This window comes from Eumetopias jubatus, unplaced genomic scaffold, assembly GCF_037043125.1.
Source record: "Eumetopias jubatus isolate StellerSeaLion01/CBP00866 unplaced genomic scaffold, mEumJub1_p1.0 scaffold_4, whole genome shotgun sequence".
In the NCBI taxonomy this organism is placed as follows: domain Eukaryota; kingdom Metazoa; phylum Chordata; class Mammalia; order Carnivora; family Otariidae; genus Eumetopias; species Eumetopias jubatus.
Window position 1 is genome coordinate 27544470 of NW_028274810.1, and position 24358 is coordinate 27568827.

A 24358-nucleotide genomic window follows, 5' to 3' on the forward strand; every position below is an offset into this window, starting at 1 on the left:
GGGGTGCACGTGCCCCTTTCGATCACTACATTTGTATCTGTGGAGTAAATACCCAGTAGGGCAGTTGCTGGGTTGTAGGGTAGCTCTGTTTTCAACTTTTTGAGGACCCTCCATACTGTTTCCCAGAGTGGCTGCACCAGCTTGCAGTCCCACCAACAGTGTAGGAGGGTTCCCCTTTCTCCGCATCCCCGCCAACATCTGTCGTTTCCTGACTTGTTAATTCTAGCCATTCTGACTGGTGTGAGGTGGTATCTCATTGAGGTTTTGATTTCTATTTCCCTGATGCCGAGTGACGTTGAGCATGTTTTCATGTGTCTGTTGGCCGTTTGGATGTCATCTTTGCAGAAATGTCTGTTCATGTCTTCTGCCCATTTCTTAATTGGATTAGTTCTTTGGGTGTTGAGTTTGATAAGTTCTTTATAGATTTTGGATACTAGCCCTGTATCTGCTATGTCATTTGCAAATACCTTCTCCCATTCTGTGTGTTGTCTTTTGGTTTTGTGGACTGTGCTTTTGTTTTGCTTTGCTGTGCAAAAGCTTTTTATCTTGATGAAGTCCCAATAGTTGCCTCCCGTGCCTTTGGCGATGTGTCTAGGAAGAAGTTGCTGCGGTTGAGGTCGAAGAGGTTGCTGCCTGTGTTCTCCTCAAGGGTTTTTGATGGATTCCTGTCTCACATTTAGGTCTTTCATCCATTTTGAGTCTATTTTTGTGTGTGGTGTAAGGAAATGGTCCCAGTTTCATTCTTCTGCATGTGGCTGTCCGATTTTCCCAACACCATTTGTTGAAGAGACTGTAGTTTTTCCACTGGACATTCTTTCCTGCTTTGTCGAAGATTAGCTCACCATAGAGTTGAGGGTCCATTTCTGGGCTCTCTGTTCTGTTCCATTGACCTATGTGTCTGTTTTTGTGCCAGTACCATACTGGGAAGAGCGATTTTTAAACAAATCACAGTGAAATTTCCATGATGTATTAATTAATTTTGATCCTGGCTACATTGCACAGTGTTAGTTGTCTTATTTCAATGTAAACTCGTTTAATTTCCATTTATAATTCTGGTTGAGTAAATCTACAGCTTAAATAAATTATCCATTATTCTGCTAGAGGAATAGTGTCATTTCCCGAACTTGGGAGGAAAATGCAGATCAAGGACTGCTGTCTCACTAAAGGACACACAGTGATGAGTGGAATCATCTGCCCGCGCCTTTTGGTGGTGAGGGTCCGGGAGAGGGTTCCTCTGTGTAACTAGAACTTGAAGGGCCGCTCTATAACAAAAACGTCATCAGACTATTTATTTCACTAATGAAACCTAGTCATGTTTCTGGAAACAAATGTTTCTGTGTTCATTCCCATTTCCATGGACGCTGCATCAGTTGGTTGCAAGCGCATCGTGGTCTCCATCCCCCTGGGTGTTGTCTGCGTCTTGGTGGCATTTTCACCTGTGTAATGAGAAGAAAAATGACACCTAATCTCCTCTTCTTTCCAGCTGTGCTCTTCTCCTTAATTGGCTGACCAGCCTCTTTAATAGTCCTAGGATAAGGAATAGCTTGAGAACTTGAGCGTGTGATTTTTAACAATATTTTGTGTAAATTTTTTTTTTTAATTGAGGTTTCTGGTCTAAGTATGAACAGATCTTTGAAAATCTGTGTGTACTGGGTTTTAGCATGTATAATAGTATAGTATCTGTATTGCTAAGTTGCCTTTATCATAGAATTCTGTAAGTAAAGAGTTAAATTTTTTTTTAGTTTTATTAAGTGTTTGGATGTCAGGTACTTGCTAGGTCCTCACGGTCTAAAAGTGACTTGTGACTTCTGCGAGGAGTCTGTAGGATAGAGACTACATAAACAGCGCTTCAGTATTGTACTGCAAGGACAATAGTGTAAGGAGTGTGTGTGTGTGTACATGCACAGTGTGCATTTGGCTAAACAGAGGCATAGAAACGTCTTGGCCAGTTAAATACTGTGTAAAAATAGTTGCACGTGTCAGAATTCTACTGCCCTCTTTGCGGGGGAGGGGGATGTGATTAATGACTTAATTTTTAAAATTTAATATGGCTGGTGCCATATTGTAACATGCGGTTAACTCTTGTCACTTCCTGTGTGTCATGAGTGGAAATCTGTTTTCTCTTGATCCGTAGTTTCTCCTTCTCTATCCCAGTTCTCTCCATGTACTATTCAAATTTTGTGTAACAACCGCCTTAACCAAAAATTTTTTATTAGTTACTCAAGCTGTAATAGTTGGTTAGATTTGCCAGTGAACTCCAGTGAGTATAATTTACTGCATGTCACAGTTGTGGTCTTAATGGATAATAAAAGAGCAAGTTGAAGTCAGCAGTTTTTGATGCTTTAGTGAAAATTCTTCCAAACTTGGTTGACTTGTATTTCAGATCGCTTCCAAGTATGATCATCAGGCAGAAGAAGATCTTCGAAACTGGATAGAAGAGGTGACAGGCATGAGCATTGGCACCAACTTTCAGCTGGGCTTAAAAGATGGCATCATCCTCTGCGAGTAAGTTGTGGCCATTTCTGTTCTTCCGGTTCTTTCCACGGGCTTCTGTGTCATCCTCCTTCCCAATCCAGGGTGTCAAACCTTGACATTTCGCAGATGTTTTTAATGCTTCCTTTACTGATGCAAAAAACCCAGCTTTACGTGCCAATCCTTGTTTTTCTATGGACAATAAACGTCACCTACACTTTTCTTTTCAGGCTCATAAACAAGCTACAGCCAGGCTCAGTGAAGAAGGTTAATGAGTCCTCGTTAAACTGGCCTCAGGTAATAGACCAGCAACCTCCAGTTATTCTGTATGCAGCAAAGACTTGATTCGTTTTAAAACAGACATTTTAGCAGAAATTTGTATACATGGCTATATTTTTTTACCTTGCTTCCATAATTACTTGGAATTAGTTCCGTGATTATCAGATGCTTAGCTTAAGAGTTTTCTTATATTTAGTCTTATCTACTCTCAGGATTCAACACAGCTAATACGGAGAAATACAACCTAGACCGAAAGGATAAATGAGGGGAAAAAGCAAGCAGTTTAACATAACTGCTAATGGTTGACTGTAGAACACCGTATTAAGCAGTCTTAGTTCATGAATGGGTGTGATTAAGTAAAATCGGGTATTTTGAGTATGTGTTTTGAGATAATAAGGAAAACAGCAATTAGTAACCACAAAATTTATGTTTAAATTAAAACATAAATTGTTAATGTGAGTAACCATGTACCATTTGACAAAATCTTAGCCCTGGATAGCTCTGACAGAATCCCAGAATTCTTTTTTTTTTTAAGATTTTATTTATTTATTCCTGAGAGACAGAGGGAGAGAGAGAGAGAGAAGCAGAGGAAGAAGCAGGCTCCCAAGGAGCAGGGAGCCTGATGCGGGACTCGATCCCAGGACTCTGGGATCGTGACCTGAGCCGAAGGCAGATGCCTAACCATCTGAGCCACCCAGGCACCCCCCAGAATCCCAGAATTCTTAAAAACATTGTAAGGATGATCTTTCCTTCAAAGAACTGAAAAAAACATGACTGCATAAAATTATTAAAAACACCATTATGTGACCCACTATGAAATACTCTTCACTCTTTCCTTTTCCAGAGAGGGCTGTGCTTAGTATGTATCTGGCCAAGAAACCTTGCCAAGTAGCTTTCTGCCTGGCATCTTACAACTAACTAGTCGTGAAGACTTAGAATTCTTAATGTGAATGTCTGTATTTAGCTCCCAAAGTTATATGACTCTTTTCCTTTATAGTTGGAGAATATTGGAAACTTTATTAAAGCTATTCAGGCTTATGGCATGAAGCCACATGACATATTTGAAGCAAATGATCTTTTTGAGAATGGAAACATGACCCAGGTTCAGACTACGCTGGTGGCTCTGGCAGGTCTGGTACGTATATGTCTTTAATGGCTGATTTTAAAAGTCCCACCGTGTTGGTGATGCATTGCGTCTTTTATCTCCCATGGGAAACCAGGCTAGTCAGGGAGGGGCCTCTGTCTCCTTCATAATTATTAGCTCTGTGGAAAGGCTGCTGACATCAGCTGTCTCATAAGAGAGCTTAATTAGAATACTTACGTTTCAGAGCTACATGTATTACTGAATGGCCTTAAATAGGTTTTTCACCTCTAGTCTGAGTATTACCTAATGAAGCCTTTATATCTGGACAGTATCATTTCAGGGGTAAAGCGAGCTTACTGAATAATCCTGATGCCGAATCTTTCTTAAGAAGCAGTACTCACCGGCTCTCAAGCTAGCTCAGCCCTTCCCTTCAAATCCTCGCTGTGCTATAAAACCGTTGGCAGAATCTCCATTTTAGTCTTCCTTTTTAGTTAGTGTGCAAATTTCTCTCTAGGCTAAAACAAAAGGATTCCATACAACCATTGACATTGGAGTTAAGTATGCTGAAAAACAAACAAGACGTTTTGATGAAGGAAAATTAAAAGCTGGCCAAAGTGTAATTGGTTTGCAGGTAAGTAATGTATTATTGCTTGATCAGTTACTTCGTCAGTATCATTAATTCTCACTATGCAAAATGTGTCTCTCATGAGTAAGGAATGGGTAAGATACACCAGAATGTAGGTTTTGGGGATGGATATGTAGTTTATATAATTTATGTCCATTTAAAGCCCATGAGACATTGAGGATGGTTTTAGAAGAAACTTCCAGCATGCCATTGGACTTAACAATTGTTTCTCTAGGAAATGCTTCCCCCCCGCCATTACATTGTCTTTATTTTTTAAGGAAATGTACTTTATAAATTCCTAAACGTTATTGACCAAATTACAAAACCTTAATGCCAAAGTTATTTATTTGCACGGTATGGTAGCCACGTGCTATTAGAAATAGTTCAGGGTTTTTGGTGTTTTTTTTTTTAAGCCCCCTTCACATTGTTCCCCTGGAGGGTGTCACAAAACCACCACTACTAAATGTCCAATATGCTAAGGACTTTACTACCTCTGATACCTGCCCCTCTGTTGACTGAATCTATGTGAGGTGAATTTATTTTTGTACAGTACAAAATTGTACCTGGTAAGAAATTGGAAACCTGAAATTCCAAAGAGTAGTCAGTTGGTTAAATTATAACTTAACAAAAGGAACTCTAGAGTAAGGTAAAAATGATAGACAAGAATTCCAAGATGAAGGAAAACAAATCAGGTTATAAAATATTATGGTCAGTGGGATCACAGTTTTAAAGATGCACATGCATATTTTTCTATGTGTAGCTCTTTGTATGCATGTGTATTGATATATACACAGATATAGAAGGTAAATCTAGAAGGATATGCACAGATGTTTACGGCTAATATCTGGGTGGTAGGATTGCAATGATTTTTTTTTTTTCCTTCCTTCCTTTTTAAGGAAAAAGACCAACAGAAATATATCCCCAGCTAGTAGAACTGGGTGTACCGGTTGGTCTTAAAGCCATATTCTCAGTGGAGAAGAGAATTACTGTTCCTCTGAACTTCACATTCCTCATTCTTTCTATGTGGCTCTTTTTCCACGAAGATGTTGGTGATTTGGATGAAACTTTAAAGAAGCCCTTGTTGAGCTGCCAGAGAAGACACCTGGCATTTGCTATCACATTTTCTACAAACATCTAGAGTAGAAAAGCATAGTATGTAGCCTGAGAGTGCTTCTGTCCCTTTAAATGGCTGAAGCAGGTACCTCTTGGTTTGCTTCACTGTGCTGTAGACAGTAGGGAAGAGAGGAACAGAGGAAATTAATTACTTGTAATTCTGCCCTGTACAAACTTGTTGAAAATTTTCTTTTTAACATGAGCACCTTGAAATTTGTGAAAGCATGGAGATTCTGTATCTCGCTAGCCTCGGCACAAAAAGGGACCTGTCAATCATGCCCCTCCACCTCTTTAGAGGTAGTTTTGCTTGTCATAGATGTTGTTGACTTCTGATAATCAGTGCTCATTTTATTTTTAACTTAAAAGATGGGAACCAACAAATGCGCCAGCCAGGCAGGTATGACAGCCTATGGGACCAGGAGGCATCTTTATGATCCCAAAATGCAAACCGACAAACCTTTTGACCAGACCACAATTAGTCTGCAGATGGGCACCAACAAAGGAGCCAGCCAGGTAAGGACTGTCTTTTTATACTTGCAGCAAAGAGTACAGAAGGACTATTTAAATTAGCACTTACCTCATTCTTATTAACTAAGTTCAATTGAGGTGGTTTTTGTATGGTATATTTAGAGAGTACATTCCTTCAGGAAAATAGATTTTGCTGAGAAAGCAAAAGAGTCAGAGGACCTTTTCTGTAGCAACACAAGTAGGGTGTGTGGCTCATGGCTTTTGTTGGCAGTTAGAACAGCCGGCCTTTCTACCTGACCAGAAGAAAAAAGATAAGTTTATTACGGCATGTTTATTTCTTGCTCCAAATCCAAGTAAATTGCTCATTCGAATGCCTCGGACTTTTATTTTTATAGGATCCCTTAACTGGTAGGTACAATTATCTGGAGTTCTAAAAAGGATTTAGCCAGCATCTCTGTTAAATGTGTGACTAGAAGTAGATGGAACTGTAGCCTGGTGAGGAGGCCAGTATTCTAATACCACGCAAGATGCAAGTATGTTCCCTTACAAGGAGGTTCCCTTAATCACCAGAGACAGGCAGGCCTCCCGTTCCCACAGGAGTGGAGAGAGAAAGTGTGAAAAAGCTTTTTCCTAATGACCTCAAGATGAAATTTACCATTTGCCCTTTCTGGAGCACGTCCTGCCCGTCTCTCGTAGCTGCCATTCGAGTCTGCTTTTTTTTTTTATCGGTTAAATCTGGAAGTGTCTGCTTGGCCTAAATGGAGAAATGAGGTATGAGTTACTGTACTCGTGGCTGGCTCTTGGAGACTCAAGTCCTTAGGGACTGGTTGGCATAATTTCTGTTGAATGTGTGAAGAGCTTCTGAAATCGGTGGCCTGGAGAGAGTATGTGGTCCTAATAGGTACTCACCTGTAACCTTCCAGGCTGTGTTTTTACATTCTTTACATCTAATCCTCTCCTAAATCCAAAGTGGGTGGTATTTTCTCCATTTGCATATGAGAGACCAAAAACTAAAAGGAAGCTAGCTGGTTTTGAGGCGATATAGCAGTTTTATAGCACAGCGAGGATTTGAAGGGAAGGGCTGAGCTTAGCTTGAGAGCCGGTGAGTACTGCTTCTTAAGAAAGATTCGGCATCAGGATTATTCAGTAAGCTCGCTTTACCCCTGAAATGAAGGTATTCCATGAGCGTTCCCATTCAGTGTGAATTTCATAATTTATGGACTATTCCCAAGAACAGACTTGAGCCGCAGTCTTCACTTTTCTCCTCTGTTCTAATACCAGGCGGGAATGTTAGCACCAGGTACAAGAAGAGACATCTATGATCAGAAGCTAACATTACAACCGGTGGACAACTCGACAATTTCTCTACAGATGGGAACCAACAAAGTTGCTTCCCAGAAAGGAATGAGTGTGTATGGGCTTGGGCGGCAAGTATATGATCCCAAATACTGTGCCGCTCCCACAGAACCGGTCATTCACAACGGAAGCCAAGGAACAGGAACAAATGGGTCTGAAATTAGCGATAGTGATTATCAGGCAGAATACCCAGATGAATACCATGGAGAGTACCAAGATGACTACCCCAGAGATTACCAATATGGCGACCAAGGCATTGATTATTAGATTGACACAGAGGAGCTCAGTATTTAGCCCATTGTTTTTATTCAGTGAGAACCAAGCTAGCCTTGAGTAATTTTTATCTTGTCTTCCTAAAACACTATTATGCTTATTGTACCTAAAAGAAATACTGCCTTACATACATTCCCTTTTCCTTTTTCTGCCTCTTCCCTAAATAGTTGCCTTTTAGTGCTGTAACAGTTCAATCCTACAGCAGAAGCAATAACTCGCATATGAAGTAAAAAGGAATACTGTGGGAGGGGAGTACTCTTGTACAGCCAATTCTCTTATTCAAGACCTATGCATTTTTACAATCTCCGTAATAACCTGGGATTTTCAGACAGGAAGTTTTTTTTTTTTTTTTTTTTTTACAGTTTAGTACTTGGTTTCTACGAGGAGGACTAAACTCATGCTTATAGCTACGTGTGGTCTCCGCCAACTAAATTTAAGATGCAGCATTTTAGAAATTTACATATCAATGTCTCTACAGTATTGTTTGCTAATTTTTAAATAAAGTCCTGATCCGTGTGCATTTGTGATTATATGTGTACTCATTCTCTTCCCTAAACTGACAAGATCTTTTCAGAGCCGTGTTTCTAAAGGAGCGCTTACAAAATGGGCCCGCAGACGTTCAGGTCTGGGTGGTGCGTCCGCTCTTCCTGTTTGTGCCAATGTATCGATGTAGAGTTGCTCTGTGCTCTTCGACTGTATTTATTGCTGCATTTCTCAGCGTAAACTTATCCCATTGTATTTTTTATAAATAAATATTTTTTTTGAACATTCACACGAGCCACAGGCTGATTATTTTCTGGCTGACTTCCAGAGAGGTGAAGGCAGATTTTTAAAACGTCCCCTTTTCCCGGTACCGTTCTGTTACTCTGTCATTGCTTGACTGAATCCACATGACAACACACTGCTTGGCACCGAGGCTTAGCAAACCGAAGGGACCTGCCCACTGTACACAGTCAGTGATCGCCAAGATTCAAACTGTTCTTTGACCATGGTCTGACCCTTGCTTATGCCACTGAGAAGCACATGCCTCCAATTCACCCTAAATCCAACTTGGAAGAATCTTAAAGTCATGCTGAGGAACATTGGTGGGGATGGGGTGGGAGTACTTTATATTCATATCCTAAGTGAATATTAATAAATTAGGAATAGAATCTACTTTTATGGTATTTTCTGGTATTCTAATGGCCAAACAATAAGGACAAGAAAACGAAGAATAGGGTCCATCAGCCTTACCATTTATTCTGTGGAATGGCTCTTAGAAGAAGGCAACCTTCCAGGGACAGCTAACCAATGGGCACCTATCACACCACGGGCTGGAGTTCCATTCCCTCCTCGTTCCTTAATGAGCGCTCAGCTCCCTGCGCCCTCGCGTTTACTCTGTTGATCCTTTTTACAAAACTCTGAAAAACAAAAATGCGGGAGACCGGTGTTATGTATCCGCACTTTGGGCAACCACTTACTTGACCATTTCATTCAGGGGAATGTAATCCTTAAAGTTTTCCCTGTTGAATTAAAATATTTTAGGGGGGAGATTTCCGAGTGGATTTTTAATCGGCAAAGTGCAAGTCGGAGAAAGAAGCCCCAGTTAGCTTCCTGCCACCATCAGAAACCATTTCCTTAGGGTACATACAACTAAAGTGCTATTTTTGTTTTGTTTTGTTTTGCTATTGTATTTTTAGGTTTTATATGGAGGTGGTTGAGAATACATTTAACTTTAAAACCAGAGAAGTGCTTGTTAAACTTCAGTGCCTGGCCGAACTGAGGAGTGCTTTGAATGCTGTTTCAAAGCCAAAGGGCTCTGGGGCCGGCTGGGTCAGTTGGTGAAGCGTGCAACTCTTGATCTCGGGGTTGTGGGTTCAAGCCCCATGTTGGATGTAGAGATTACTTAAAAAAAAGCAAAAGGGCTTTAACACTTAACTTTTATGGCAACAGAATGAAAGAAAATTACTAAAACAGCACTTCACCCAGATAGCACAGAGACTTCATTCAGTTGTTAAAATATCCCTGTCTACACCTGATAAGACAAATAAGCAACAACTATGTTGGAAACAGCTGCCTGTTCTTTGCAGATAGAAGCTGAATGGGACTTGACAGGGTGTGGCTTCTGCATCGGTGGGCCTCGGTTAATAAGGGGCCTGAGAACCGCAGATCTGTCGATACTGGCACAGAAGGTGCCACGTGTGTCCCCTAAAGCCCGGAGGGGCTGACATGATGCTCAAGGAGGCAAGAAAGCTTTGGAGAAAGATCAACTATTAAACCTCCAGGCCACCCAAAAGGCCAGACCAAGCCTATAGCACCAAAGGGACTTGGACTGCTGTGTCCGGAACACCTGCCCAAGGTCATGTGGTCCGTATTCATTGTTCAGCTTCACTTCTCTCCAGGGAGAAGGGTTCAATGAGGGAAGTGGGTTCAGCCTCAGGAAACAGAACCCGAGCCGCACTCCGGACATTCAGGCTGTGTGGTAGAAGCCCACAGAGCCCTCTGGAATAGAAAATGAGGTGAGGTATGAGCCCCCTTTATGTGCGACTCTCTTACACTTTGGAGATTTTGAGCATTGAGATGGCAACAGGAAATGAAATGTTTGCTTACCAGAAACTCTTGGTCCATAAAGTAGGGCTTTTCTGACGATCCATCATTTGTTTCCAGGTCAACAGCAAAACACAGGAAGAGTGCATCCAGCACAGTTTCAAACACAGATAAAAAACTATGGGCTACTAAGTAGGCAAAAAAAGTAACCAGCAGCAGAGGGATCACCCACACCTGGAGTGCACGGTTGTAGTTAAATGCCATGAGTCCTCCAAAAACAGTGAAACACACCACCAACACCTGTCCAAGCAAGAGTTTGTTGAAAATCTTTATAAACTGGTTGGTTAGAATATTTTAGAAATGATTTTTGTCAGTTACAAGTGATAATTTCATATACATGCATATGTATGTGAGTGTGTGTGCCCTATTATAAAGAATGCTTGTCAGAAAATGTGGTTACAGTGAAATTAAGAAAAAAATAAGAGCCGTGATATCTTTTGATACCAAAAGAAGGCCCAGTTAATTTGGAGGGGGGAGAGAGTAGATGCATTTACATATTATCTGTAGACATAATGATACTTCAGAATTTTTAGTTTTTTCATTTGATACCCCCATAAGCATCTTCATTTAAAAACTTTTTAGTGAGTGCCATTTCAAAATAATGGCGCAACAATCCATTGAGTGGATATACTGTAGTTTAATATGTGATTGTTTTTACCAGAGGGATTAAAGTAGAACGGCATTCCAATGCTGGCGGGGGAGATAATAGGATTAATCCAGGCTTTTGCCATATGTAATTATTTCCAGCAACATAATTATAGACCCATGATGTACCTAATTCTTTAACAGATAAAATGGAGTCCATCTGGAATCCCCATTGTCCTTGGATAGCCACAAAGATGGACATGAATGTCTGAATGCTACTTTATTCCAGAAATACGGGGAAATGGATTATTGCCTAAAATAAAAGTCTTTTATAAAGACTTGAGACTTTTTGGAAGTAGTTATTAGACAACATATCACCCACAATCTTACCAAACTAACATAAACAATATTATCCGTTTAACTACAACTACAAAGATTATTTAGGCTGTTTTGAAAGGCATAATCAGTTTGTGCTTCTAGAGCTACCGTTGCATGAAAAATCTCGGGCCCAGCTGAGCCTTACAAAAATGTGCAACTAACATACCACCTGCGAAATCCACACATGTTATAACTTGTTACTGACAGTTAACTCTGATAGTAATGCACCAGGGACCTTTACCAAATGCCACAGAGGCACAAAATGCTAAATGAGCCAGGAGTCCTTATTTGACTTTGGCCAGGTTACAACCAGAGACCAAGATCTTGTTCACTTTGGGACACCACTGAAAGCCTCAGCATTCAAGTCCTTCAGGACGAATGGCTGGAAGAAGCCAGCATGTCCAGCTTGGAATAGTGAAGATGTGGCAGGAAGGACAGGAGGTCTGTGGTCAAGAATCTGAAGGGCAGGCAATCAAGTGGAAATGGGATCAGGCAAACAGGTGTGCAGAATTAGGCCCAGTGGGTGACAGTCACATGGAAAAGGACACACCATGTCACATAGTGTAAAGAACCCTCAGCTTGAAGCATGGTCAGTAGGGACTATCATACCACTTTCATCAATATTTCAGTTGCTCTTCCCTACAACCTAGAAAGGCCACGTGTTCTCTTTAGTTCAGATATGAAGACTGAGGTTTGGAGTTGTCAAAGACCCCAAGTTCAGGGCTTGTCCTTCACACCATGACATGGAACTCTTAAGATGCTCATTCACTGCACCGCATACAAGACTACATACAATTTCTTGAAAAATACTATTCAGATGACAGCAGAAATGCACCTCTGGCCCCATTTGGGACATTAACAATCTGTCTTTATATTTGTGGACTTAATGCCCTTAAATAATACAGACCTTGTATTAGGTTCCAATACTGTTCCCTTATATTTTACCACAAAAACCCCAGAAAATACATCCATTTTATGAGGCTAGTAGCATTTTCATTTTAGATATGAAAAAGCGGGACTCAGGACGGTAGAGAGAATTGAGTATCGCTAAGAGTTAAGGGCTAGGATTCAAATCATGACTTTATCTTTTGGGGGATCCTGGACAAGTTATTAAACCTTAGTTTTCTCATCGGCAAAATAAGATGCCTCACAGGATGGATTAAATGAGAGAATGAAACACAGCACCCACCAGAGGATAAGCACTCAAGAAACATTCGTTCTCTTTCCAAGCCTTGCTGTATGGCTTAATGTTTGGATCCCAAGTTCCTTTATTTATTATTTTAGTGAGGACATCTCACCTTTCCTAGAAAAATTATGAAGTCTCCAAAGCAGTTCACAGATGTAAAATGACTTGAATTCTTGGATAAGAGTTTGAGTGCGTCTTGTGCGGATGTACAAAAGTCTGTCCCGTTAATGGCAGTTGCAGGGTAGGCATCCTGAAACACAAGACAATGATGAAAAAGATGAGGATTCTTATGTTGTTTCAGAGATAATATAATGACAATACCAACTTATTTGCAAAATAAAGAAAAATGGTTACTATACACCATCTCTACCCATAAAAAATCATTTCATTTGCAAAGTCCCCATCCAGTCTCTGATTATAGACACATACGTTTTCATACAGTATGTGTCTAAATGGAAAAAATAAACAAGTATTTCTGGTCATTATGGTAGATGGGACATCCCACTACAAACACATGGAAATGATGGGTAAAGCGTCAACTTTTTTTTAACGCACAGCAGAGTTTGAGGGCAGAGAAGGAAGTTTAGGTGCTAGAACCAAAGCAGACCCTAGCAGTTAAGGACAGCTGAACTCACAGGCTCTCGATGGGCAGGAAATCAGTAAAGGCTTTAGAGGTAGGGAGCCAGGGACTTAACCCCTTAGGGTAAGAAACAATATTCAGGCCCTTGCTAAGGAACTGAACTCCCGGCATAAATTCAGACTCAACCAACCATCCCGGGAAAGTGGTGGGTACAGAAATACACGATCTGCCTGGGACCACTGAAATTACTAGAGTCTGGGCAGGAGCAAAGCAAAACCACTTCCTTGTAAGCCAGGGAATGGTGGAGTCCCACAGACAACCACCCTTGAAGACAGGTAATGCTCACAGGAAAACTTTTCCGATGGCCCAAGGAAAAGAACATCACAACAGACAAGAGAATCTGTACCCTGAGAACAGTCTGAAAGTATTCAAGAAAGTATGTTTAAATGCTAGGACAATGGGGGGCACCTGGCTGACTTAGTAGGTACAGCATGCGACTCTTGGTCTTGGGGTCGTGAGTTTCAGCCCCATGTTAGGTGTAGAGATTAAAAACAAAATCTTAAAAAAATAAAAAAGATGCTAAGACAATGCAAAGAATAGTGACCATAGGAATGAACAGCTTGGTATGAAAAGGGAAGAGAAAGAGTCAAAAGCAAACCAAATGGAAAGTCTAGAAATGAAAAAATATACAATTTAAGTGGCACAGTGTCATTACATACCTGGCTTTTTTCCTTTATATAATAAGCATTTTCATGTTCCTCCATGGCTTTTATAATTTTAATTTTTAATAAATACATGTTCTATCAGATGTGTGTGTAGCTAGGGCACATCTAGACTATTTCAAATATTTTGCTATTATAAAAACTATGCAGGGGCGCCTGGGTGGCTCAGTTGGTTAAGCGTCCGACTCTTGATTTTGGCTCAGGTCATGATCTCAGGGTCGTGAGATCTAGCCCCGTGAGGGGCTCTGCACTCCGCGGGTAGTCTGCTTGAGATTTTCTCTCTCTCTCTCCCACTACCCCTCTCCCAACTCGCACACACTCTCTCAAATAAATAAATCTTAAAAAAAAAACAACAACTATGCAATTATGGCATAGAAATTAAGGCATCTTAATTTCTGGTTTTTGGAGAATTTCTTAAGGATAAATTTCCAGAAATGGGATCACGAAGTCAAAAAGGACAAGTGTATGCATTTCTGTGTGTTTATGTTCGCAAGAGAAGATTTCTTGGATTTTTCCAAAATACCTTCTTATGACTATATGATAATTTCAAAACCATCTATTTCTTATATTTCCCTTGAAACCTTTAAAAATGCTATTTGCCTTGCAGTTTACAACACAGAATTTATAACTTCCCTGGGAAAATACACTGTAATACTACCTTCTTGGGTTTTGGCATTTCTTTTGGCCTAGGAAAAGGACGACAGTTTTTTATCTCATGATATACAAATGAATCCTTTCCTACGCCCACTCAAAACCATTGTAAGGAAACCAATTTGGAGTCTATTATCATAACCCACCTCCCAGTGTTGCAGGTCTTAATCAGAGTAAGTGACAGAGGAGATGGAGAATAAAGGGGCAGAACTAATTTAACAAACTCCCTCTTCACCAAGGCCAACTAGAGAGTGAAGTTTGGTTCTCAAAGACAAAGGCTAGGTACCCACCTACCCCCATGGGGTATCCTGCTTGCCTCACAGGGGATAATTCTCAGGTGTCAGATGAACTCCCTGCAGAAATGCCTTAACAGTATTCCACAAAGAACTTCTGGTTCCTGACTTAGATGGAATGCATGTGAATTTTGCTTTTAAAACCCCAAACTGGTTGTTGCAGAAAGCTGACCTCAAGGTGAGGGCTTCAGTCTTGAGTAGGGATGTGAAAACTCATTTGCTCATTACTTGACTAAGCACCTTCAATCATCTAGGATTCTAAGAGCCCTTATGACCAACCAATTCATTATCCTGAAAATACATTTGTCAGGTACGTGGATAAAGACTAGCATCATCGTTCTTTTATAGACTGGAAACCAGGATCAAGGGCATTTCTCCAGATCCCCCGGTAAATCAGAGAGACTTTTTACCCCCTTTAAATTTCTGGACATGACACTATCAATTTTCATTGGGACAAAATGCTATTTAAAAGCGTGGTGGGTAAGGTAACCACAGTCTCTGGGTTCAAATCCCAGTTCTACCACCACCTGGCTGTCAGTCTTGGGCGAATGATTTAACCTGTCTCCGACTCCAATTTCCTCATCTATAAAGTGAGTTACGGCACCTACTGCAAGGGGGCGTTGGGAGGATTAAAGAATATACTCCCTATAAAGCAGTTAGCAAAGTGCCAGACACACAGAAAGCCTGTAGTCAAGGGGAGCTATTCTCATCCAGACGTCAGCAAGGATGACCTCATTTACAGCTGGGAAATACAGGCCACTCTTCAGCACTGAGGAGGTGTGGAAAGGACCCACAGTTTCTTTATCCCTAGGCTTTGATCCCTTGTGCTCTCAGGGATCCAGTAAGGGGAGGACTTGCTTCCCAGACCACATTCGGGGGCCCAGCACGGGAGGAGGGGGGGTGCTTTCTCAGCAGCAGCTCAACCACATGCTTCTCAGTGGCTTTCTTTGCATTCAGGCTCTGTCCCCAGCCAACCACCCACTCCCCACCTTTAAACTGGGGTTCTTAGGGTACTTCCCAATTTATACTGGGGAATACAGGTTTTGCGGGGCCTTCCTTTTCCTGCTGATCACCGCCTCGTGGTCAGTGTAGTGCTACTGTTTATAAGCAATAAAAATAGATTTTGCTTCTTGGCTAAAATGATTAAAGGTTAAAAAGGTAATTTCTTGCACATGTGTTGACTCCGCAGATTTTTGGGGGCCTATAACCATTTATCTTTTCTTTAATGTATCATGCCCACTGAAAGACGGCATTAAAAACCACTCTGACCGGGGAAATTATAGATGCCTTCCTGCAGTTACTACACCACTAGTATTTTACCACAAGGTTCAACCCTGAGTGCAACAGAGAGACCTAGAATTAATGTCTGAATGAAGAGCTGGAGGAGGGAAGCATCACTCGAGACACAGGATATGGATTGAAAATTTCTGCTGTTTCAGCATTAGCTAATTTATACTTATTCTCAATAGAAGCTGCTTCCTTGTCAGGCAGCTGGAAGATGGATTACCCTAAATGTTCAGTGTGGTAAGTCCTTGCTTGGAGCATTTAATATTTGCCTGGGCTGACAGAACTCCGTGGACATGCTAAGCTAATTTGCAGACCCTAACAATATGTGGAAAGGATTGGATATAATACAGATTAGGTCATGTTTTGTTGGTTGTGAAAGTTAATCAGGAGATCCTGAAGGCTAATCTTTAAGCAAGAAAAGAGTCGTTTCAGCCTCCTAATTTATTACCAGACAACATTCAGTGTGCATGTCTCTTTAGAGTCCCCGAACAAGTGGCTATTTCTGTGTCTTGAAACTGAATGGAAAACAAAGATTCTCAACTCGACAATGGTAGCACCTCAGCATTTTATCTCCATTCTCATTCCCTCGCCCGGGGTTAAAGACTCCCTCCAGCGGGGGTTTGATTAGTTTTCAAACTCTCATGGACTGTCACAAGCACGGGGTGGGGGGGTGGGGGTGGCGAGGACACAAACGAGGAAGGGCCTGCATGACAGTGAGGACTGCTGAACGGTGAACTGTAGCTCAAGCACAAATGTGAAAGCAACATGGAGAAGCACAAGCTGGGGGTGAAGGGGAGGAAGGAGCATGGGGGAGGGGAGCAGTGAGGAAGACTTCAGAGAAGTGGCAGGGAATTGGGGTGGGCGGGTGCCGAGGCTGGGCCAAGGCAGCAGCAGGGGGCAGTGGATGAGACTGAAGGGCCCCAGGAGGAGTGTGGTGGGAAATGGGTCCAGAGGAGCTGTGAACCAGACCTAGGTGGGGCTGAAATGCCCTGCTGTGGAGCAAGGGGAGAGACCAGAAGTTTCAGGATTCCTGTCATTTTCAGCCTGTGCTTCTGGGAGCTCTCCCAGGGCAGACCTCCCCTCATCACTGTCTCCTGTTTAACCACAAAGCCCTGTACCTCTTCTCACCTACTCCTTTGGGGAGCCCCAAACACCTACATAGTGCCTAGGGGGCTCTGCTTAAGTTATGCATATATGCAGTGCAATCAGCCATCCACTGGGCACGGTGGTACCATTAGCAGTCATAAGCCAGGGGCCAGGCCCCAAGAAAGTGAACCTTTCTCTGGGGAGAAAATAAGAATATTAGGAATTGTAATATTTGTAGTCCTCTTTCCAGGTACTCTGCTCCCCTCCACCCCGCTTCAAGACATGCCTTAGTGATATGTCCCAGATGGTTCACCCGAGTCCTGACAGTAGCTTCTTAATTTGTTTCTGTGGCCTTTCTCTTTTCTCTTTCTTTTCTTTTTTTCCCGTCGGTAGGCAAGTGTGAAGCTTCTGTGTGTAAGGCAATGATAATAAAGAGTAATGGCAAGCATTCATGGAGTGCACACTATGCGCCATGCCCTACTCATATTCTACATTCCCCTGAACGCATGAACTCGTTTAATCCTCTGCAAACCCCAACTGGATGAGAAGGCTGTTGAGAAAATGCAATCACAGAGAGGTCAGTCAGGTCGCATGCCCCCAGGTGCACACAGGCAACCCATGTTGCGTCACTTACAAGAAGTAGATCTCAGACTCATTCAGGCCCATCTGCAGGAAAACATTTACTTTGAGCTGTACTTTGTGCTTTTCCTTCTAAAAGGTTCAAAATAATAAAGTGGTGCTCTCAAGAGATGTATCATTAAAAATGGCTAAAGATGTGGCAGGGTGGCCCAGTGGAGAGGGGCTGGGTTCCAAGCACATTGCCTCTGACGACTGGCTACGTGACCTCCACTTGTAAAAGGTGCCTGCCTGCTCTAAAGTTCCGCACTAAAGATGCTTTATGCTTGCCCTCTACTTTGCAGTGGCCCAGGCACCCTCCTTTTATCATGTTATATAATCACTGAAGAAAAAGGAAAGGGATTTAAGTATACTTTTAAGTAACAGACCAGCTGGATTACCTCCGTAATTTGAGAGTTGTCCAAGAATGTTAATCGCACCTTTGACACAGAAAGAACATTTCTGCTCCCTAAGTCAAAACTGAAGCCAGCACAGTTCAGCCCTGTGTCCTTCATCAGCTAAGGGCAGTCGTTTGTCCTCGCACTAAACTGAAGTGGTTCCTTCTTTCGGTGGAGGAACTGTGAACCTGAGGTTCTACTGATTCTTCAAAAAGGTAAACAGAGTTTCCCTCCGTATAGGCAGGAAGGCATGTGCCAAAAACCATGCCATGAATAGCAAGCTTTATTTCTGGAATGCCTTCCTAATATAAAGTCCTTATATTTATTAACTCAAAAATACAACAAGAACTACTAAAACAAACTTGAGAAACTGGATGATGAATAAATAACCCTGGTATTCATACTTCCCTCAAAACTAAGAGAAACATAGTGAAATCTGAGCCCAGATACATCCCCATACATCCGAGCGTCCTTCCTTGGGATTACAGTAAAAACTGCAGGAACTGCCCCAAGCCAGTTTCATCTTGAGCTCTGTTTTTATCACAAACACATGCCCAGTGAGGCATATACAAACAGCCTCTGGGACTTCCAAGACCTTGCATTCACCCTTCAGAGCTGTTCAGGAGTTCACCAGTCACTAATTGCATAAGTCCAATGAGATGGTGAGCAGGGGCATCTGCCCGTCCCCTCCAGGGTTGGGGCCAGGTAGGAGGTGGATGGAAGAAGGAACATGACTTTGATGAGACCCGCTGCTGCCTGTAAAGCCAGGGCACAGTGCTGTCTTGTTTGCTCTTTTTAAATTTATTTGCTCCCCCCCATTTTTATTTAAATTCTAGTTACTTAACATGTAGTGTGTAATATTGGTTTCAAGAGTAGAATTTAGTGATTCATCAAATATATATAACAGCCAGTGCTCATCACAACAAGTGCCCTCCTTAATACCCATCCCCCATCTAGCCCATCCCCCACCCACCTCCCCTCCATCAGCCCTTGGTTTGTTCTCCATAGTTAAGAGTCTCCTATGGTTTGCTTCCCTCTTTTTTCCTCCCTTCTTGATCATTTTTAGAATAATGGCTTTATTATTTTTATTTCCACTATAAGAAAATCAAGCAACATAGAAAGAAACAAAGAAGCAAGGAAATCATTCTGATCCCACTCCTAAGAAATAATCATTGCTAACATCATGTGGACCATACTCCAGCATTTCTCTGCAAATATAGCAGACAGAAGGAAGAATGGATGGACAAGCATGTTATAAAATGAAACATACTCTCTATATTATTTTATTTATTTATTTTTAAAGATTTTAAAGTAATCTCTACACCCAATGTGGGGCTCGAACTCACAACCTTGAGATCAAGGGTTACATGTTCCACCAACTGAGCCAGCCATGCATCTCTCTATATGTTATCTTAAATAAAAATACTAATGTTAATTTGACTTCAACAGAAGAAAATGAAACTAAACTGAAAGTGAAGGAATATTTGAATTTCAGGCAAATCTATCTTCACAAACTAGCCTTTGATTTCTAAAAAAAATCTTTCTAAAATCACTATTAAAAATGTTAAGAGATTACTTACTTAACACTGTGTCTTAAATTAGGCAGCATAGGTGGTGAAAGATGAGGTGGATGACCCCCCGGGATGACCATACACAAGAGCATTCTTTCAAGTTTAGAAGTAGCTGTTTTGCTTAATTCACAGAAACAAACACAGAAAGGCAAGCAAAATGAGGAGACAGAGGAATATGTTCCAAATGAAAGAAAAAGACAAAACCTCTGAAAAAGAACTAAATGAAATGGAGATAAGCAATCTACCTGATAAATAGTTCAAAGTAATGGTCATAGAGGTGCTCACCAGCCTGGAAAGAAGAGAAGAACTCAGTAAAAACTTCAACAAAGAGATGGAAAATATAAAAAAGAACCAATCAGAGTTGAAGAACACAATAACTGAAACAAAAAACAGACTAGAGGGTATTAACAGTAGACTAGAAGATGCAGAAAGAATGGTCAGTGATCTGGAAGACAGGGTAGTGGAAAGCACCCAAGCTGAACAGCAAAAAGAAAAAAGAATTTAAAAAATGAGAATAGGTGAAGGGGTCTCTCGTATAATATCAAGTAAACAAACATTATAGGGGTCCCATATGGAGAAGAGAGAGAGAAAGGGGCAAAAAACTTATTTGAGGGGTGCCTGGGTGGCTCAGTCAATTAAGCATCTGACTCGATTTCAGCTCAGGTCATGATCTCAGGGTTGTGAGATTGAGCCCCGTGTTGGGCTCCAGTGTGGAGCCTGCTTAAGATTCTCTTTCTCCTTTTCCCTCTGCCCCTCCAGTCCCCCTAAAACAAAACAAAGCAACAACAAAACAACAAAATTTACTTGAAGAAATAATGGCTGAGTATTTCCCTAACCTGGGGAAGAAAACAAACATCCAAGTTCAGGAAGTACAGAGAGTGCCAAACAAGGTGAATCCAAGGAGATCCACACCATGACACATAATTTATTGTCAAAGATTAAGGATAAAGGGAGAATTTTAAAAGCAGCAAGAGAGAAGCAACTAGTAACATACAAGGGAGACCCCATAAGACTAACAGCTGATTTTTTTTAGCAGAAACCTTGCTGGCCAGAAGAAAGTGGCATGGTATATTCAAAGCGCCGAAAGGGAAAAACTTACAATCCAAAATATTCTACCCAGCAAGGTTATCGTTCAGAATTGAAGGAGAAATAGAGTTTCACAGACAAAAGTTAAATGAGTTCATCACCACAAAACTGGCCTTCAAGAAACATTAAAGGAACTTCTTTAAGTGGAGAATAAAAGACCACTGTTAGAAGAAAGTTATGAAAGGAAAAAATTTCACTGGCAAAAGCAAATAGACAGTAAAGGTAGTATAGGAATCACTTATACAGCTAATATGAAGGTTAAAAGACAAAAGTAGTAAAGTCGATTATATCTAAAAAAAATTAGTGAAGGGGCCTCACAAAATAAAAAGATGTAAAATATAACAACATATACATAAAAGGTTAGGGAGGATAAAGAAGTTCTTTTAGAATGTGTGTGAACTTAAGTGACCGTCAACTTAATATAGACTGCTTTATACTTAGGATGTTATATATGAACCTCATGGTAACCACAAACCCTATCATAGATACACGCAAAATAAAGAGAAAGAAAGCCAAACATAACACAATGAAAGTCATCAATCACAAAAAAAGAGAGCAAGTGAAAAAGAACCGGAAAAAAACTACAAAAACAACTAGAAATCAATTAACAAAATGACAATAAGTACACACCTATCAAGAATAACTTTAAATGTAAATGGTCTAAATGTTCCAATCAAAAGACATAGGGTGGCAGACAATGAATTAAAAACTGAGACCCATCTATATGCTGCCTAGAAGAGACTCACTTCAAACCTAAAGAGAGATACAGACTCAAAGTGAAAGGATAGAAAAAGATACTCCATGCAAATGGAAGTGGAAAAAAAAAAAAAAAAGCCAGGGTAGCAATACTTATATCAGACAAAATAGACTTTAAAACAAAGGCTGTAACAAGAGACAAAAAAGGGTATTACACAATGATAAAGGGATCAATCCAATAGCAGGATTTAACAATGTGAATATCTGTGTACTCAACATAAGAGCACCTAGATAAACAAAGCAGATATTAATAGACATAAAGGGAGAAACTGACAATAATAAAGTAATAGTAGAGACTTTAACACCCACCTACATCAATGGATAGATATCCAGGCAGAAAATCCCTAAGGAAACTGTCTTTGAAGGACATATTAGACCAGATGGACTTAAGAGATATATACAGAACATTCCATCCAAAAACAACAGAATACATATTCAAGTATACATGGAACATTCTCCAGGACAGATCATGCATTAGGCCACCAAATCAGTCTCAACAGATTTAAGAAGACTGAAATCATATCATGCATCTTTTCAGATCACAATAGTATGAAATTAGAAATGAATTATAAGAAAAAACACAAACACACAGAGGCTAAACAACATGCTACTAAACAACTAATGAGTCAATGAGGAAATCAAAGAGGAAATTTAAAAATGTATAAAGACAAATGAAAATGCAAACACAACAGTCCAAAATCTTTGGGATGCAGCAGAAGAAGTTCTAAAAGGGAAATTTATAGTGATACAGGCCTACCTCAAGAAACAAGAAAAATCTCAAAACAACAACCAAATCTTACACCCAAAGGAACTATAAAAAGAACAAATAAAACCCTAAGTTAGTAGAAGGAAGGAAATAATAAGATCAGATCAAATAAATGAAATAGAGATAAAAAAAAAACAATAGAAAAGCCCAATCACACCAAGAGCTGGTTCTTTTAATAGTTAAATTAAAAAGCCTTTTGGCAGACTCATCACAAAAGAGAGAGAGAGGACCCAAATAAATAAAATCAGAAATAACAGAGGAGACGTAATAGCTGAAACCACAGAAATACAAAGGATTATAAGAGACTACTATGAAAAATTATATGCCGATAAATTAGACAACCTAGAAGAAATGGATAAATTCCTAGAAACATATAATCTTCCAAAACTGAATCAGGAAGAAACAGAAAATCCAAAAAGACTAATTACTAGAAACAAAATTGAAATGGTAATCAAAAAACTCCCACCAAACAAAAACTGAGGACCAGATGGAATCACAGTTGAATTCTACCAAGCATTTAAAGATGAGTTAATCCCTATTCTTCTCAAAGTATTCCAAAAAATAGAAGAGGAAGAAAAGCTTCCAAATACATTCCATGAGGCCAGCATAACCCTGATACCAAACCAGACAAAGACACCACAGAAAAAAGAAAACCACAGGCCAATATCCCTGTTGAACATAGACGCAAAATCCTCAACAAAATAATAGCAAACTTCATTCAACAATATATTAAAAGGTTCACTCATCACAGTCAAGTGGGATTTATTCCAGGGATGTAAAGATGGTTCAAATATCTGCAAATCAATCAATGTGACACACCACATTAACAAAATGAAGGATAAAAATCATATGATCAACTCAATAGATGCAGAAAAAGCATTTGACAAAATTCAACATCTGTTTACGATAAAAAATGGGTTTAGAGGAAACATACCTCAACCTAATAAAGGCCATATATGAAAACCCACAGCTAATGTCATCCTTGAGAGTGAAAAACTGACAGCATTCCCTCTCAGATCAGGAACAAGACAAGGATGTCCACTCTCACTACTTCTCTCAACAAAGTACTGGAAGTAAGTCCTAGCCACAGCAATCAAATAAGAAAAAGAAAAGGCATCCAAATTGGTTGAAGGAAGAAAGAAAGAAAGACCACTGTCTTTAGAAAGAAGTAAAACTGTCACTATTTGCAGATGACATGATACTATACAGAGAAAACCCTAAAGACCACCAAAAAACTACTAGAATAAATAAATTCAGTAAAGTTGCAGTACACAAAATATACAGAAATCTGTTGCATTTCTATATACTAATAACAAAGTAGCAGAAAGAGAAATTAAGAAAACAATTCCATTTACACTTGCATCAGAAGCAATAAAATATCTAGGAATAAACTTAGTCAAGGAGGTGAAAGACCTGATCTCTGAAAATTATAAAACACTGATGAAAGAAATTGAGGACACAGAAACAAATGGAAAGTCATACCACAAAGAGTGGAAAAACTAATATTGTTAAAATATCCATATTACCCAAAGCAATCTACAGATTCAATGTGATCCCTATTAAAATATCAATTGTATTTTTCACAGAACTAGAATAATCTAAAATTTCTTTGGAACCACAAAAGACCCCAAATGACCAAAGCAATCTTGAGAAAGAATAAAGCTGGAGGTATCACAATTTTAGATTTCCAGGTATAATACAAAGCTATAATAATCAAATCAGTATGGTACTGGCATAAAAACAGACAATGGATAGAATAGAGAGCCTAGAAATAACCCACACTTATATGGTCAATTAATCCACAACAAAGGAGGCAAGAATATTTAATGGGGAAAAGACAGTCTCTTCAATAAATGGTGTTGGGAAAACTAGAGAGCTACATACAAAAGAATGAAATGGAACGACTTTCTTACATCATACACAAAAATAGATTCAAAATGGATTAAAAACCTAAATGTGAGGGAAACAAAAGCAAAAATAAACTACTGGGACTACACGAAAATAAAAAGCTTTTGCACAGCAAAGGAAATCATCAACAACAACAACAAAGGAAACCTATTGAATGGGAGAAGATACTTGCAAATGACATATCCAAGAGAGGGCTAGTATCCAAAATATATAAAGAATTTTTACAACTTAACA

The 24358-nt window shown here is 40.1% G+C and overlaps 2 protein-coding genes across 2 annotated transcripts in view; one reads left to right on the plus strand and one right to left on the minus strand.

Moving 5' to 3' along the window:
• Positions 1 to 7994, plus strand: part of CNN3 (calponin 3) — a 30283-nt gene extending 22289 nt beyond the window's left edge. The window contains exons 2-7 of the mRNA XM_028102044.2: positions 2384 to 2505; positions 2703 to 2769; positions 3749 to 3886; positions 4350 to 4466; positions 5940 to 6086; positions 7323 to 7994. Of these exons, the coding sequence (XP_027957845.1) occupies positions 2384 to 2505; positions 2703 to 2769; positions 3749 to 3886; positions 4350 to 4466; positions 5940 to 6086; positions 7323 to 7664 (933 nt within the window). The 3' untranslated portion in view covers positions 7665 to 7994. The remainder of the gene's footprint in view (positions 1 to 2383; positions 2506 to 2702; positions 2770 to 3748; positions 3887 to 4349; positions 4467 to 5939; positions 6087 to 7322) is intronic.
• Positions 7995 to 8971: 977 nt separating this feature from the next.
• The window catches only part of SLC44A3 (solute carrier family 44 member 3), a 91051-nt gene continuing 75664 nt past the window's right edge, over positions 8972 to 24358 (minus strand). The window contains exons 13-15 of the mRNA XM_028102095.2: positions 12518 to 12655; positions 10260 to 10496; positions 8972 to 9070 (exon numbers count right to left, since the gene is read on the minus strand). Of these exons, the coding sequence (XP_027957896.2) occupies positions 8972 to 9070; positions 10260 to 10496; positions 12518 to 12655 (474 nt within the window). The remainder of the gene's footprint in view (positions 9071 to 10259; positions 10497 to 12517; positions 12656 to 24358) is intronic.